Source organism: Macaca thibetana, chromosome 3, assembly GCF_024542745.1.
Source record: "Macaca thibetana thibetana isolate TM-01 chromosome 3, ASM2454274v1, whole genome shotgun sequence".
In the NCBI taxonomy this organism is placed as follows: domain Eukaryota; kingdom Metazoa; phylum Chordata; class Mammalia; order Primates; family Cercopithecidae; genus Macaca; species Macaca thibetana.
This window is the reverse complement of record NC_065580.1, coordinates 108,761,174-108,776,900: the sequence shown is the minus strand read 5'-3', so window position 1 is coordinate 108,776,900 and position 15,727 is coordinate 108,761,174. Positions and strand designations below refer to the sequence as shown.

At 38.9% G+C, this 15,727-nt stretch overlaps 1 protein-coding gene across 2 annotated transcripts in view; it reads left to right on the top strand.

The window, feature by feature from the left end:
* The window catches only part of AMPH (amphiphysin), a 247,506-nt gene that overhangs the window by 189,422 nt on the left and 42,357 nt on the right, over positions 1 to 15,727 (top strand). For both annotated transcript variants that reach the window (XM_050783311.1, XM_050783312.1), the window contains exons 12-15: positions 6,300 to 6,416; positions 10,167 to 10,190; positions 12,207 to 12,230; positions 15,081 to 15,113. In XM_050783311.1, the coding sequence (XP_050639268.1) occupies positions 6,300 to 6,416; positions 10,167 to 10,190; positions 12,207 to 12,230; positions 15,081 to 15,113 (198 nt within the window). The remainder of the gene's footprint in view (positions 1 to 6,299; positions 6,417 to 10,166; positions 10,191 to 12,206; positions 12,231 to 15,080; positions 15,114 to 15,727) is intronic.

Here is a 15,727-nt window from a genome sequence, read left to right as displayed (position 1 = left end):
TAGAATTTTCAGCTTTTCTGTTCTGTTTTTTCCCCATCTTTGTGATTTTATCTACCTTTGGTCTTTGGTAATGGTGATGCACAGATGGAGTTTTGGTGTGGACGTCCTTTCTGTTTGTTAGTTTTCCTTCTAACAGTCACGACCCTCAGCTGCAGGTCTGTTGGAGTTTGCTGGAGGTCCACTCCAGACCGTTTGCCTGGGTATCAGCAGTGGAGGCCGCAGAACAGCAAATATTGCTGAACAGCAAATGTTGCTGCCTGATTGTTCCTCTGGAAGCTTCGTCTCAGAGGGGTACCCAGCCATGTGAGGTGTCAGTCTGCCCCTACTGTGGGGTGCCTCCCAGTTAGGCTACTCAGGGGTCAGAGACCCACTTGAGGAGGCAGTCTGTCTGTTCTCAGATCTCAAACTCTGTGCTGGGAGAACCACTACTCTCTTCAAAGCTGTCAGACAGGGACATTTAAGTCTGCAGAGATTTCTGTTGCCTTTTGTTTGGCTATGCCCTGACCCCAGAGATGGAGTCTACAGAGGCAGGCAGGCCTCCTTGAGCTGCATTGGGTTCCACCCAGTTCCAGCTACCCAACCACTTTGTTTACCTACTCAAGCCTCAGCAATGGTGGGTACCCCTCCCCCAGGCTCACTGCCACCTTGCAGTTTGATCTCAGACTGCTGTCCTAGCAATGAGTGAGGCTCCATGGGCATGGGACCCTCTGAGCCAGGCGCGGGATATAATCTCCTGCTGTGCCATTTGCTAAGACCATTGGAAAAGCACAGTATTAGGTTGGGAGTGACCTAATTTTCCAGGTGCCATCTGTCACAGCTTCCCTTGGCTAGGAAAGGGAATTCCCTGACCCCTTGCACTTCCCAGGTGAGGCGATGCCTCGCCCTGCTTCAGCTCACGCTCTGTTGGCTGCACCCACTGTCCGACAAGCACCAGTGAGATGAACCTCGTACCTCAGTTGGAAATGCAGAAATCAACCGTCTTCTGCGGTCCTCATGCTGGGACCTGTAGATTGGAACTGTTCCTATTCGGCCATCTTGGAACCCCCGCGTATGTCTTTATAATAAAGTTATACTGGGAACTTTTTAGCATTGTATCTGGTGTCTATGCAAGAAAGAGGTTCCATTTTGTTTATTTGTTCATTTGTTTGTTTGTTTTTAGAAATAAAATCACAGATAGGGCCTTTAAAAAAGAATTAGTTGAGACCTATTTAATGTCTTAGAATACTGCTTATCATGTTACATTTCCATGTACACTTGAAAAGAATTTATATTCTGCTGTTATTGGACAGAATGTTATAAGTATAAATTAGGTCAAATTTAGTCATAGTGTTATCTAAATCTTTTATACCATTGCTCATTTTCTCTCCATTTGTTCTTTCAATTATTGAAAGGGGAACATTGAAGTCTTTCCTATAAAAGTGTGTGTGCTTTTTAATTTTTTTTTTTTTTTTTTACAGCTCTCTTGGTTTTTGCTTTATGTTGAAGCTGTGTAATTGAGTGCATAAATGTTTAGGCAATGATCCTCTTTATCCGTGATAATATTCTTTGATTTGAAATCTACTTTTTTATTGTTAATGTAATTATTACAGCTTTTTTTTTTGGTTAGATTGGCATGGTGTATCCTTTATGTCCTTTTACTTTGAACCTATTTGTGTCTACATATTTCAAATTAGTTTCTTCTGGACAGTATCTAGTTGGGTCTTGCTTTTCTGTATAATTAGATAATCTCTGCCTTTTAATTGCATGATTTAGACCATTTTCATTTAAGGTTATTATTCATACGATGAAGTTTAACTCTAGCACATTGATCACTTGTTTTCCATTTTCTCCCTGCTCATTTAACCTTCTTTTTCTGCTTTCTTTTGTATTAATTGAACATTTTTATTATTATCTTTAATTTTCCTTATTTGCTTATTAGCTATACATTGTTTTATCATTTTAGTGGTTACTTTAGGGTTTTAGTATATATTTTAATTTATCACAGTCTAACTTTCAATTATGTAAAGTCATTTAAGGTACAGTACAAAAATCTAATAATAATATACTCTCATTTCCCCACTTCTGTTTTTGTGCAATTGTTTTCATGTATTTTATTTTATCTACATTATAAACTTCACATTACTTTGTTATGATTTTTGTATAAGCAGCCAATTATCTTTTTAAAAGATTTAAATAATAAAAACTCATATATAGTTACCTAGGCAGTTAGTATTTCTGGTTCTCTTCCTTTGTGTAGATGCATATTTCTGTTATCGTTTTCCCTTGCCTGAAAGATATCTTTCACATTAGTTGTAGTGTGTATATAATGGTGATGTATTCTTTCTGATTTTGTTTGTCTGAAAATCTTCATTGAATTTTTATTTTAAAAAGTATTATCAAGAGGCATATAATTCTAAGTTGACAGTTTCTTTTTCTTAGTACTTTCCTCACTGTCTTTTTGCTTCATTATTTCTGGTGAGAAATCTACTGCTACCTTCATGTTGTTCCTCTGTCAGTGAAATGTTTTCTTTTCTCTGGTTCTTTTTATGAATTTGTCTTTAACACTGATTAGAAAATTATATTATGATTGGCCCACATGTGCTGCATGTGTCTCATTCTTTTCGGACTAGCAGCTACACAAGGCTGTACTTTTCATGGTGAATGGCAGGAATGCAAACCAACCAACCAACTATGAAAGCATATTTCCAGCCTTGGTTTGCATTACATTAACTAATATCCATTAGCTAAAGCATGACATATGGTCAACCCCACATAAGGGATGGGGAAGTAAAATCCATCTATCAAGAAGCTTTGGCAAGGCTAGGCATACAGATTATGCTCAAATTGCACATCTGCGCTGGAAGAGGTCCACTACCTTGCTAATAAACTTAGATGTCCCAAGTAGAAGACACCTCATGAAACATAGCACAGATTATTACAATTGGCCATATTTTCCTATTGGAAGATTTTTCACTACTGTGGTTTCCACAGCTGGTCTCCTTTCTTAGGCGCACATTCCAAGTCACCCCTTGTAGATTTCTGATGGTAAAGCAGTACTTATGATCAAGTTCCTAAAAAGCTAAGAATGTTGAGACCATACCATATGTACTCTAATTGTGATGAAGGTGTACAGGATTCATTTGTCTTGTTAAGGAAAATTATACTTTACTGTGTTTCAACATGTAGTGACAGAGTTGTGAGTACATTCTTGCCCTTTTAAAAAAGAATACTACGTAAATAGGCAAAATCCTTTTGCTATTTTTGTAGCTTTACCAGAATATTCTTTGACATGAGTACTTCAAGGGATAATTCTCAAGATTAAGAGGGCAAAGCTAAGTAGAAGTTGAGTCTGAAAAAACCAGCTACATATTTTGAAGGCAGTCAAATTGGCATTATGGATATTTGATGACAGTAATTTTATGTATTCACATGTTGTATTAGTCCATTTTCACACTGCTATAAAGAATCACCTGAGACTGGGTCATTTACAAAGAAAAAAGGTTTAATTGACTCACAGTTCCGCATGACTGGGGAGGCATCCGGAAACTTTCAATCATGGCAGAAGGTGAAAGGGAAGCAAGGCACATCTTAAATGGTGGCAGGAGAGAGACAGCAAGGGGGGAAGTGCCACACTTTAAAACCATCAACTCTCACAAGAACTCACTCACTATTGTGAGAACAACATCGGGAAAACTACCCCCATGATCCAGTCACCTCCCACCAGGTCCCTCCCTTCACACATGGGGATTACAATTTGAGATGATATTTGGGTGGGGACACAGAGCCAAACCATAATCACATGTATGCATTGTTGCTAATGATAATAACATTAGCTTCCATTTCCATTTTGAGTATTTCCTAGCTATTATGTACATATACATTTATCATCTTTATTACTCATGGTAATCCTATTAGGTCTTATTAATCCCATTTTATTCACGAAGAAACCAAGGCTCAAAGAAGCTCAATTAATTGGCCAGGGAGAGACAGCTAGCAAGTGGTAATATTGGGGTATAGACACAGATTGATCTCAATCAAAGTCTGAGCATAGCCCATTATAGTCTGATGCCTCATTTCATCCTTCATCTCTAAATTCCCATTTGAGCTTCCTTAAGGGGATTCATTCGGCTTAAAGGGAAATAATGAATATATTCACATGACCTAAAATTTTATGGAGAACTTGCAGAACTTTGAGAATTCCTCTGCGGATTCTTGGGGTTCCTAATTGAGAAACTTGGGTCTGAGGCATCAGCGGCAGCCTGGCAGGCCTTGGAGTCAGAGGCACCAGCTGCAGTCTTACCTCTGCTGCATGGCAGCTGGGGGCCATGACAACAGATTACCATTCAGCCAATTCTATTCATTCTCCCAAATGGGGAATTGCTGCCATATCTCCCTCAATTTTTTGTAAGGATTATATTTGAAAAGGCAAGTACAATGCAGTTTGGAGAAGATGGCAAGATAAATGCTTTAAAGGCAATAAAGTGTTGTCAACATTAGACTGCACGAAAGTGTGTTGTTAACTTGAGCTAATGTCCATATGTGTAAAGTTCTTCAAACAGTGCCTATCATATTTCAAGTAGAATACATTTACTAAATTTTAAAAATATAATTTGTGCCAACATAAAAGTTGGGGAAAAACAAAGCTTATGCAGATTTTGAATAGGAAATCGGTTGATAGTTTTGTGATTGTAATTAGTGAAGAAAGTGTAGCTCTCAGAAGGGCATTATCCTTGTGAAATTTTTTTAAAAGTATATATGGGGAGTTACTATGCTGCAAAATAGAAAACACAAGGCTAATAGCATGATATATTAGCAGATTTCTTCTGCAATAAGTACGGATATGCTAAGGAAAGTATTTAGGTTATACCACTTCGCTGTTCTTTATTTATTTTTTATTTTTGGGAGGGAATGGAGCCTCGGTCCGTCACCCATACTAGAGTGCAGTGGCGCGATCTCAGCTCACTGCGACATTCGCCTCCCAGGTTCAAGCTATTCTCCTGCCTTAGCCTCCCAAGTAGCTGGGACTATGGGCATGCACCACCATGCCCAACTAATTTTTCTTTTTTCTTTTCTTTTCTTTTTTTTGCATTTTTACTAGAGACAGGGTTTCACCATGTTAGCCAGGATGGTCTCAATCTCTTGACCTCCTGATCTGCCCACCTTGGCCTCCCAAAGTGCTGGGATTACAGGCGTGAGCCACTTGTCTGGCCCTCACTTTTCATACATTTCTCAGTTTTTAATGTCTGTGATGAATATTAATTAAAATAACTCCTGTTCTTCAAAAATCAGTCTCCAAAAATCTGTTTTTATGTAATACTTTACCCATTGATTTGACATTTCAATTTCTAGGCAACAGAGTTTTTTTTAAAAGAATTTTATATTGAATGCTAAACACATATAATTTAAATTGTATGAAAACTGACCCCAACCCCCTTTTCTGTGTTATACTTTATGGGACTTTGTCTTAGTCTGGCCCTTTACTGTGTAACTTGAGCCTGGGTTATGCCGATTTCAAGCCCACATGGTTTTCATGTGTTATGATACCAGAAATAAATGAACAAATGATAATGTTTAGTATTACAGATTTTTTTTTTTATTATCCGAGCAGGACTTTTGTCCTATGTCTTATTTGGCTTACCTTCTTTCTAATTCAAAAATATTATTAATGGGAGCTCATTTTGCAGCAAATGTTGGGAGGCATGGCTGTCTCCTCTCTCCCTCCCGTTCACCCTCACTCATACACATACACAACTGAAACTAACAATACTATGGATGAAGACTGGATCAAATGATAACCAAATCAAGGGATAGGGTGCCAATGAGGGAATGAGGCAGTTGGGATGTGGTCAGCAGTACACAATGGCACCTTCCTTTTAAAATTTTAGCTTCCCAGAATAACATCAGCAGTATTGCTGTAGTAAGTCCAGATCTTGACCCATTTTATCGATTGGGTCATCTGTAATTTCTTGATCTGAGTTCTCTGAGCTGACAGAAGAGACTCCTTGCATCTTAGTACATTAGGATGCATCTTTGGAACATTCTCTTTGTTGACTGGACTTGGAACTAGACAAAGGACAAGAGCTAGAGCCTGGAACGCATTCCAGAGCAACTTAGGTTATACTTGGCCAGAGGTAGTTATTTCCTTCTCACTGTGTTTAGCTGAGTGACTGGGCACATATTGGTGAGCCACCACGCTTATAAAAGTGTGTTTTGGGGATACCCAATAATAATATTAGAGAGAGTATACATGGGCTATATCATGGTCTTATCAGATTCAAGCTAATACATGTTTTGTTTTGTTTTGTTGTTTGTTTTAACAGAACGAAGTCCCTGAGGTGAAGAAAGAGGAGACTTTGCTGGATCTGGACTTCGATCCTTTCAAGCCCGAGGTGACACCTGCAGGTTCTGCTGGAGTGACCCACTCACCCATGTCTCAGGTATCAGGTGCTTTTTGGATATTTGGAGATATTTCGTAAACCTCAATAATTCAGTGTGGTAAACAATGATCCCTATACCTTTCATGACTACTATCTATTTTTAATTTTGGTCGACAGATATTTCCTAATAGGAAAGAGGGGTAGAAAGGGGACCTTATCGATATTAGTTATTCTAAGCCTCCCATGCCATCAGCTTTCTCTACCCATAGAGCTGGCATAACCATACATTCCTGTTTTCTCTCCCAGAGTAATTGTTACCAGTGTCCACTTTGCACTCAGAACTGTTCAGGTTTACAGGATACATTTTATGGCTTCCCTGGATGAAGCTCTTTCTTTTGGCTTTGGGTTTACTCTTCTTGCTGTTTTCTCTACTTCCCTTCCTCATACTTTGCAAGTTAAGGTGTGTTTGCAATGACCATGAGAGCATGGCCCAGCAGAAGCCGTTTTCAGTGTTGATAGTTCTGAACTTGATGATGCTGTGTTCATCCTCCACATTGAAGAAGCTCCCTTTCTGTGATCATGATTATGGTTTGATGGAGAGTTGCCTTGCTTCCCCAAGCCTTTTTGCTCACCACTCCCTCCCTCTCCACATTTCTTCCTTTCTGATAATTACTGTCGTTACATTTTCTGTCAGAGGATACTGGTGGTAGATGCCGTAATGACCTGTGGGTAGGTCCTCTGAAATATAGTTAGTTTACAGCTCTCTATGCTAATAGAAGGAAGTTAACTCAAAATTTGACAAAACAGAAACTGTTTATATGAGTACTTTGCATATGGTTGGAGCCCCACATTTGAATTTAGGCAAAACCAAAGTTGCTAGAGTATGCTTCAAATGAATTAGTGAAAGAGTATTGTAACATTCACCCTAGGAATTGAGACCTAGCTTGATTCCCTGGTCTTGAAGCCTTCTTGGTATATCACAGTAAACTACTAGGGAATAAATAGCTCAATATGAACCCCAATAAATAAGGATCATGTCTATTCCATGCTTTATTCTAGAATGTGATTGGACTTCTAAAGGCCTTCCTGTTGTAAAATATGAACAATAAATGTCTAAGATGTTAATAAAGTAGGAAATTAATAGTCTAGACACTAGCCTTAAAGATGCTTTGCAAAAAATAAATGGGTCTCTTAGGTGAATGTTCCAGGAAGCCTCCTGTATTAACTCTCTTCTAGAAGATTCATGATGTGCATTATGAATATTAAAGACTGAGAATACTAAAGACTGAGAAGTTCTGCAATTAAAAAAACAGTTTATGTTAGTTTAACTTAGAGTTTCCCAAATTTGTTTGACCACAGAAATTTATGCTAACCATACTTGTCTTAATATTCATTGGAATGTTCTCTAAAACAATATTTTGAGAAGTATTGTCAGCAAGTTTGAGGATTCCACCTTGGTGACCAAGAAAAGTACAAAGTGAATATACATATAATCGAATATACTTCCTTCTCAGAGCTCTCTCATTGTATAGACAGCCTGCAGAATTCTCGGGATTTTCTCTGCCTTACGCTCCATTTTTTTTTTTTTGTTTTTTTTTTTTTTTTTTTTTTTTTTGAGGCAGAGTCTTACTCTGTCACCCAGGCTGGAGTGCAGCGGTGCGATCTTGGCTCACTGGAAGCTTTGCCTCTTGGGTTCACGTCATTCTCCTGCCTCAGCCTCCTGAGTTGCTGGGACTGCAGGTGTCCACCGCCACACCTGGCTAATTTTTTGTATTTTTAGTAGAGATGGGGTTTCACCATGTTTGCCAGGATGGTCTCGATCTCCTGACCTCGTGGTCCACCTGCCTTGGCCTCCCAAAGTGCTGGGATTACAGGCGTGAGTCACCATGCCTGGCCCATGCTTCACTTCTTTTGTGGCAGAAGCAAAGTTTCTGCAGTGGATGCTAGAATGATTAGTGGGTAAGATTTCGTAGCATTTCTGTCTACAAGTTTGAATCAGGAGAGAAACCTCTTTCATGTTAATTCATGGTTACATTAATCCATAAATCATGAAACTGTGTGTGGCCTCATGACTAAGAGATTCTTCAAAATTAAACAAAAATGACCTGGTTTAATCTTCAAAATCTTAGTTCTGAAGGACATATATCACCGCAGTGAGGGCAAGCTGTGTGTGTCCCTGTGCTCTTCGTCATGGCCAGGTAATAAAACCCTCTAGCCTCCTGGTGGCCATAACTGAGTCACTACACTATCATTGTCCTACAATTCAGCTTTGATCATACCTCTCCTCTCTTGCTAAGAACAAAAGTCTTGACTGAATGACAAAAAAAGCACAGCACTGTTAGGTCTGCCTGGTTTCTTTCCTCTTCACTCAAAATGACCTCCTTTACTCATCACCTGACCCCATGTTTTCAAGTGATGTTCTTGCTGCTAGCAGAACACCTCATCTTGTGATCTCTGCAGTATCTGTGCACACTAACGCATCCTTTCATGATCCTGAGGATTGATAAACATGACATTTCACATTTCCTGCCTTCCTTTTAAAGAAAATACTGGTGATGTGTGCATGATGCAGAGACATGTACTAGCTTTTATGATCTTTGATTCTTAAGGGGCTGTGAAGCAATGAAATGCAAATCATCTAGATAATCAGAAAACATATATTAGATCCATGTACAGAAAATTGTGGCTTTCCATGGAGTTGTTCTCTCCTGTCTTAGTCGTCCTACAAGAAGATGCTAAGCAAGAGACCAGGCAGGCTGCATGGAGATAGATGCAAGGCGGGCAGTGCAGAGCGGTTAGAATGGGTCCAAACCAGGTGGGTGGGTGTCAGTTAGAACTCAGGGCCCGCTTTCTATAATACAGAACCCAAATGAGGCCTCTGCAATCTCTACTGGAAACCATCGTATTTTTAAGGTGGGAATGCCAGGCTCTCTAGTTTGCTGTTCACATTTAGTGATTCAAAATAAGTACACAAACATGGATCCATTCTAATGACAAAGACATGGGCATAACGCGATGTGGCTTTAGCAGCAATTCTCAATCATAAAGGAAATAAAGAGAAGTCTCCCCTACTCCCCTCAGCCATAGTGGAAGTCATTTGAACCATCTGGCCTCACTCCCCAGGATTCATAAGCTTTATAAATAAAATAGCAGTAGTAAGTGTAATTCATTCATGTCTTAGGGGGTGCTCTGCCAATTTGTATGATTACCAATTCATTGAGCAGTGTGTTATCATCTAATTTAACATATTGAAGAACTATTTTTCTGGGGCTCATTTACCATCAAACTGGTCATCCTATATCCTCTCAAATGAGATGAGAAGGAAATAGCATTAGCAGTGATTAGCGCCTGCATTTCCTCAAAGATGTGATAAGCTCTAAAATTTGGACACCTCGTTTACTTCATTTTAATGAGGTATGTGTGTGTATGTCTGTGTGTTAAAGTAACCTCATTCATGTTTCAAATATAGTTTTCTACTCACATAGTGAAAGGTGAGATTGATTAGACCTGTGCTATCCAAAGCTAAATGCCATTTAAGCTTATATTAAGTATAATAAAATTATGTAAAATTTAAAATGTGCTTTTGTTACCCTAGCACATTTCAAGTGCTCAATAGCCACATGTGACCAGGGCTACCGTACTGGATAAGTACAGATATGGATCATTTCCATCACCAAAAAAAGTTCTATTGAACAGTGCCGTACGAAATGCTTAAAAAATGCTTATAATTTCAAGAACTTTTGTCACGTCAGCTTTTTTTTACATTTTAGATTTGTATAACTAACAATATTTTTGTTTATTTGCTTTCAGACATTGCCCTGGGACCTATGGACGGTAAGCCACTAATAATTCTGTTTTCATGTATCTTGATCCCCAGAAATTTGGAAACCTTGTTATATTTTATTTCATTTGCAACAGAAAGAAGACTCATACAATTTAATGATGATGTAGACCCCTAGGGTGGTCATTAGGCCACCGAAAGTCTTGAGCATTATGAGAACCTGAAGATGATGGTGAAGGAAGAGTACAGTGGACCAGATTCCTGGATGAATAATGGTCAATAATTTGAATAATGGTCAATAAATTGGCCCTTTGTTTCTTTCTGTGGTGGTTGATGGCAAAAGGAGCTATTGTAGTGAAGGACACACACACTTAAATAGAAGACAAGGAAAGTGTGAATGAGAAAATGGAAGAGATGGGCTACTTGGCACATGGAATCATTTTTTAAAAATTATTATATTTAATGAAGCTTGAGTTAATAAGAACTTGAGCTTTACAGCCAGATGGCCCTGGATTTTAGTCCAAACTCTTCTACTTATAACCTTGAGACTTTGGGCAATTTCTAAAACTCTCTAAGCATCATTTTTTCTCATTTGTAAAATAAGGGTAACAATGCCTACCTCAGAAGGTTGTGTGAGGTTTAAATAAGATAATTGTAGAGTATGTAGCCTGGTGTCTGGTATGTGTCAATAAAAGGTAGATATTATTATTGATGTTTATTCAGCTAATCTGACGTGTAAGGATAACTACTCCATAATTTAGACTTGGGAAAGTGTCACAAACAGAGCTTTGTGGTGGTCTCATTGGTGCTGTGAAATTAGGTGACTGGTCACACACCTCTACAGCCTCATATCCCTTGCAGCAGAGTCTTTGTTTTAGAAAAGCCCTGGTGATGTGGTCTTAAGAACCCAACTTAAGTTGTATGTTTTCTTCTTTTATAGTGAGGCAAAAAAAGGAAAGTTTAATAGATCTAGCTATTCCTGGGCAATGCCACTTCTGGATTGACTTTGCCACTTTCTTTCTCCCTTCAAAACAAAAAGATGTCTGTCCCTTCTTTCTGCAGTTGCAGGGCTTATACTGCAGTCTTTAAGATCCTTGGATCATCAAGGAAGGTGCTCAAGAAGAGAGATTAAAAATGTCGATTGAAACCACCAATGATTAAGTTATATCTTTTCTAGTGAAAAGTTTTACTCATATATTCACAAAAAGGCATGCATGGATTGATGCTCAAGGCATTTGAATTCTAACTTCAACTCTGTGTTAATTTTCTTGGAGATTAAAAAGACAATGCTTTTTTTTTGTTGTTATTCCAATATTTATATCTTTAGTGGAACTGTAACACATTTTCCTTCCCTAGCTGGGAGGGTATGGAGAGGGTGAAGGTATCATCTAGAAACAGCTATTGAACATTTCAGAGGACAAACTTTCTAGGAATGGTACCAATAACAAGAATGCAAAACAACAGCTTTCTGAACATAATTGCTCACAGCTATTAATCGTCTCAACTTTGCAAGATTTTTTTGTTATGTGGAGAAAATGGCTGCTAATTTGGAGGAATGACATCAAGAGAACTCTCCAGGCAGTCAGACTGGTTAATATCAGACCATTCTCCATCTAAACATCCACCTCAAAGACAGAGCCAAGTATAGGATGAGTTTGGGGAATATTTTCTTCTGATACTGTGTCAGAGTGTGTGCTACTGTGTAATTTCTTGACCTCGAGTGCTTGATCTTATTCCGATGTTCTCAAACTTGCTTATGTGTTTGAAACTTTACATTTCAGAGTCTGCTAAAGCAGAAGTCATGTACTGGCCATAAAACATCCTTGTTGATGCTACAAAATGACAGAGGCTTTCTTTGGGTTTTAGTTGTACCTTTTCTACAGTGGTCTTAAACAATTTTGGAACAAAAATCATTCCCATCACAAAACAAGTTGTAAAGTTTGTTCCTAAGCCAGTAAAAGCTATAGCCTTCAGCAGAATGTTGACTCTAGACACCATAGGATTAGTGTTAGTGTGTTAGTGAATTTTCTTCTCTTGCCTTATTGTTACTATTTTCTTTACCTATACAGACAAGCGCTGATTTGGTACAGCCGGTAGGTAAATATCCAGAACATTCTGGATTTTTTTGGTATTTGATATGCATTACATACATAGCATATTTTCTAGAGTGAACTGTTTCCCCATGTCATTGCTAGTCATAGATTTAAACCTTAAGCCAATGAATGTAATCACTTTCCAATTTGGTTTTACTGGTGCTACCTGCCTGAAGAGCTTTGTGTTTCTCATCAAATCTTGCCATGATCTGTTTCATCTTTTGTTTTTGTTTTTGTTTTTTCCTTTGCTTTTCTGCATACTTTAAAGACTGACTCTTCAGAAAGTCTTTCCTTGTGTAACCTGATCATGGAGGAAACTCCAGACAGTGGGTTGGCCGAAGAAATTCAAAGATCTCAAAATGATATAGGTGCATTTACTTGGGGCCCTGACGCTAGTACAGACAGGGTCAGCCAGGAAATTACCTCAGGCGGGTTTGGAGAAGACTCTGCATGTCTCTCCGAAGCAGAGCAAGACATAAGATTATCCACCAGGCTGCTTTCGTCTGCTGACTGGCCCACTGTAGCTGAACAGGGTGAGCATGCCCCGGGGCCAGCCCTTCCAGGTGGAAATGAACAACTGCCCCCAAGGCCTGCGCCTGAGGCTGGAGTTACCTTTGCTCCTTGTGTGGAGATGGAGCAGCCGTATGACCCACTTGACTCAGACATGCCAGCCATGGACACAGCTGGCCTGTTCAAAGAAAGTCATGAAGATGTGAAGAAGTCAGATGAAGAGGAAGAGAAACAGAAGATAGAAGATTCTCTGTGGGCAGGTGTGGAGACATGTCAAAAGGTAGACACTGGAGCTATTGATATCAAGACACTAGAAGGTACAGAGGAATTTGAAGAGAAAGCATGTGAAAGGACAGGAAACAGAGTGGTAGATCTTAATACCATAGGAAAGGAAGCACATAAGACCTTAAAAATTAATGAAGTGGAAACTAGAAAAGATGTAAGAGCAGGGTATAAGGAAAGTATAAACACCAATGAAAATTATTTTGAGAAAACTGACCTATTAGAAAAGGACATGGAAAGAGGAGATATGGCAAAAGAACTTAGTGACAGAGACCAAGGTCTACATGATGGAATTCAAAAGGTAATCAAAAATTGTGAGATGATAGGCGGCTTTGGAGCCAAACCTGCCAATCACCCAGATATCTTGAATCCATCTCTCCAGACCTACTCTGTATCTAAGATTAAAGATGGCAGCCCTGAGGGATGGGATTTCACTAGAGAAGACATAAAGAAAAATGCAATAGACACTCCCAACCATGATATGATATATTACCCAGCACAAGACAGTACAGATGCTGAAGAAACTCAGTGTGAGACTGTGTTAAATGCTCTTGTAGGTGACAGTGATAAAAATCAGGCTGTTTTATCAATAAAACTTGAAGTAGAAGCTCAGTCTAGGACTGACCTTAATTATTCTCTGGGAAGTGATGCAAACAGAAGAGATTTATGTTCATGTAAGGCAGAAAGTTCACTAATAGAAGGGTCTGAAAGAACAGTAACTGAGAACTGTAGTCATACTGTTAACTTGCCAAGAATTGCAGAGATAGACTCTTGGGGAACAGATCCAGGTCAAATCTGGCAGCCAAGCTTGGATTCAGCATTGAATAATTTGGATATAACAGGATTCTCTGGTATACCAGATGGCCAAGCAAGTGGATTTGCCAATTGTCTGGATTCTATTAACCATGGGCCTATCAGAGATACAGAAGGCTTAGATAATAGCTGGACACATTTAGATGTAGTTGAGCACAAGGAAGAACTGGAGGTGGACTTACTAGCAGGTGTATGTAGGAAACAAGCCATTGCTAGCTGCTGGGAACAAAGCCAGGAGATAGCAAGACCATTGATTTTGGGGACCTCCCGGAATGCTAGCACTGAGAGTTCTGCTAGTTCCCGAGACCAGGACATCAACAACTCAGATTTATCTGAAGATGAAATTGCTAACCAGAGATATGGATTGTTGTACCAAGAAATAGAGGCTGACAAAGACGAGGTACTTACCCTGGTCTGTAGCATAGACTAGCCAAAAACTTCTGTAGGTTCTGTTTTTCCTCATGTCTCTCACCTACTTCATTATCCATCACTATCTTCTAGGAGGCCTAATCTCTCTAACAGATTGTCATGTACTTCTTGAAATCTGTGCAAACCGAACACAAATAGGTTGACCAAAAAAAAAAAAAAAAAGGCAGCAGCATCAACAACAACAAAAAACCCAACAACATAGGCACATACACACACAAAGCAGAATGATTGTGTTGGGAATTAATGAGAATCTATGTTACCATTTCATTTTCTGAGTTGATTCTCTCTACTTTCACTTTTACTATTCAAGAACTAAAAATGTGCTAAACCAAGAGCAGCACAGACTAATTTACTGTTCCTAAAATGGTTCTGCTCCAATAAGAACACATGAAATGTTTCAACCCAGGCCCACTGAAACTGTAAAATATCATAATTGCTGTTCATCAAAATGATGCATTGTAGAAACACTGGAAAAGCTTCTTCCAGATTCTATCAATGGCCTGAAAACAAGCAACTTAACTCCTAATGGCCTTTTTCCGGAATCATCTTCTCATAGAGAAAGTGGGTTTGGGTCGGCACCAAGCAGTAATGCAGCAGCAATCATTGTAAAATTAACCTTTCTTTTTTTGTCAGCCTATTTAAAATCATGCAGTGTGGCCTTTTGCATTTCCTAAGTTATTTCATGCACAGCAACCTTTTGTATGATTTTAAAACTTGTGATAGTCTTTACTTTCCAACTTGTCTAATGGATATTTACTGGTCCTACAAAAATGATAATGAAAAAAATAACACAATCTGATTTTCGTTTCTGTTTAGGCTTCTGGTGGTTCATTTAATGGATTCACACAGGTAAGGAATCTATTTTGTTACAAGATCCATCTGCTGAGCATGATGCACATTTTTTTCAATGTGGTTTGGTTCTCTGTGCCACTAATACAGCATAATGATTAAGAATGTCAGCACAAAATTGGACCCCACTACTTACAAACTGAGTAATGGAAACAGAATAGTAGCAACAATGTATGATTATTGTGAAGATTAAATGAGATATGCAACAGAGTGTTTAGCCCAGCAGGCTAGCACACACTAAGTTCTCCCTGACTTTAGGTTAGCTTTTATTAATATAATTAGCTATACCATGGGCTTCTACCTTCTACCGATTCCTCTACTAGAAATGAGAAGTTGTTCTGATCTGAGAGATCCACTGGATTCAGCTGTTCTAAAGAAGAGCTAGGATTGTTTTGAACTAATGAGATGGATTTTTAGAAAATGTGAGAGGGTTTTAGGAGCTTCCTTCTAGAGATTCCTATAGGAACCCCACTGCACAGAGCCTTGCCTCTTCAGCAGTTCTCCAGGAAGGATCTGTTGGAAGCTCAGAAACCATATGCTGGTTGTGTCCAATAAGGCAGTATTTTCCTTGGGAGTCTGTGAAAGAGAAACCACAAGATGAATTGTCCCATTAG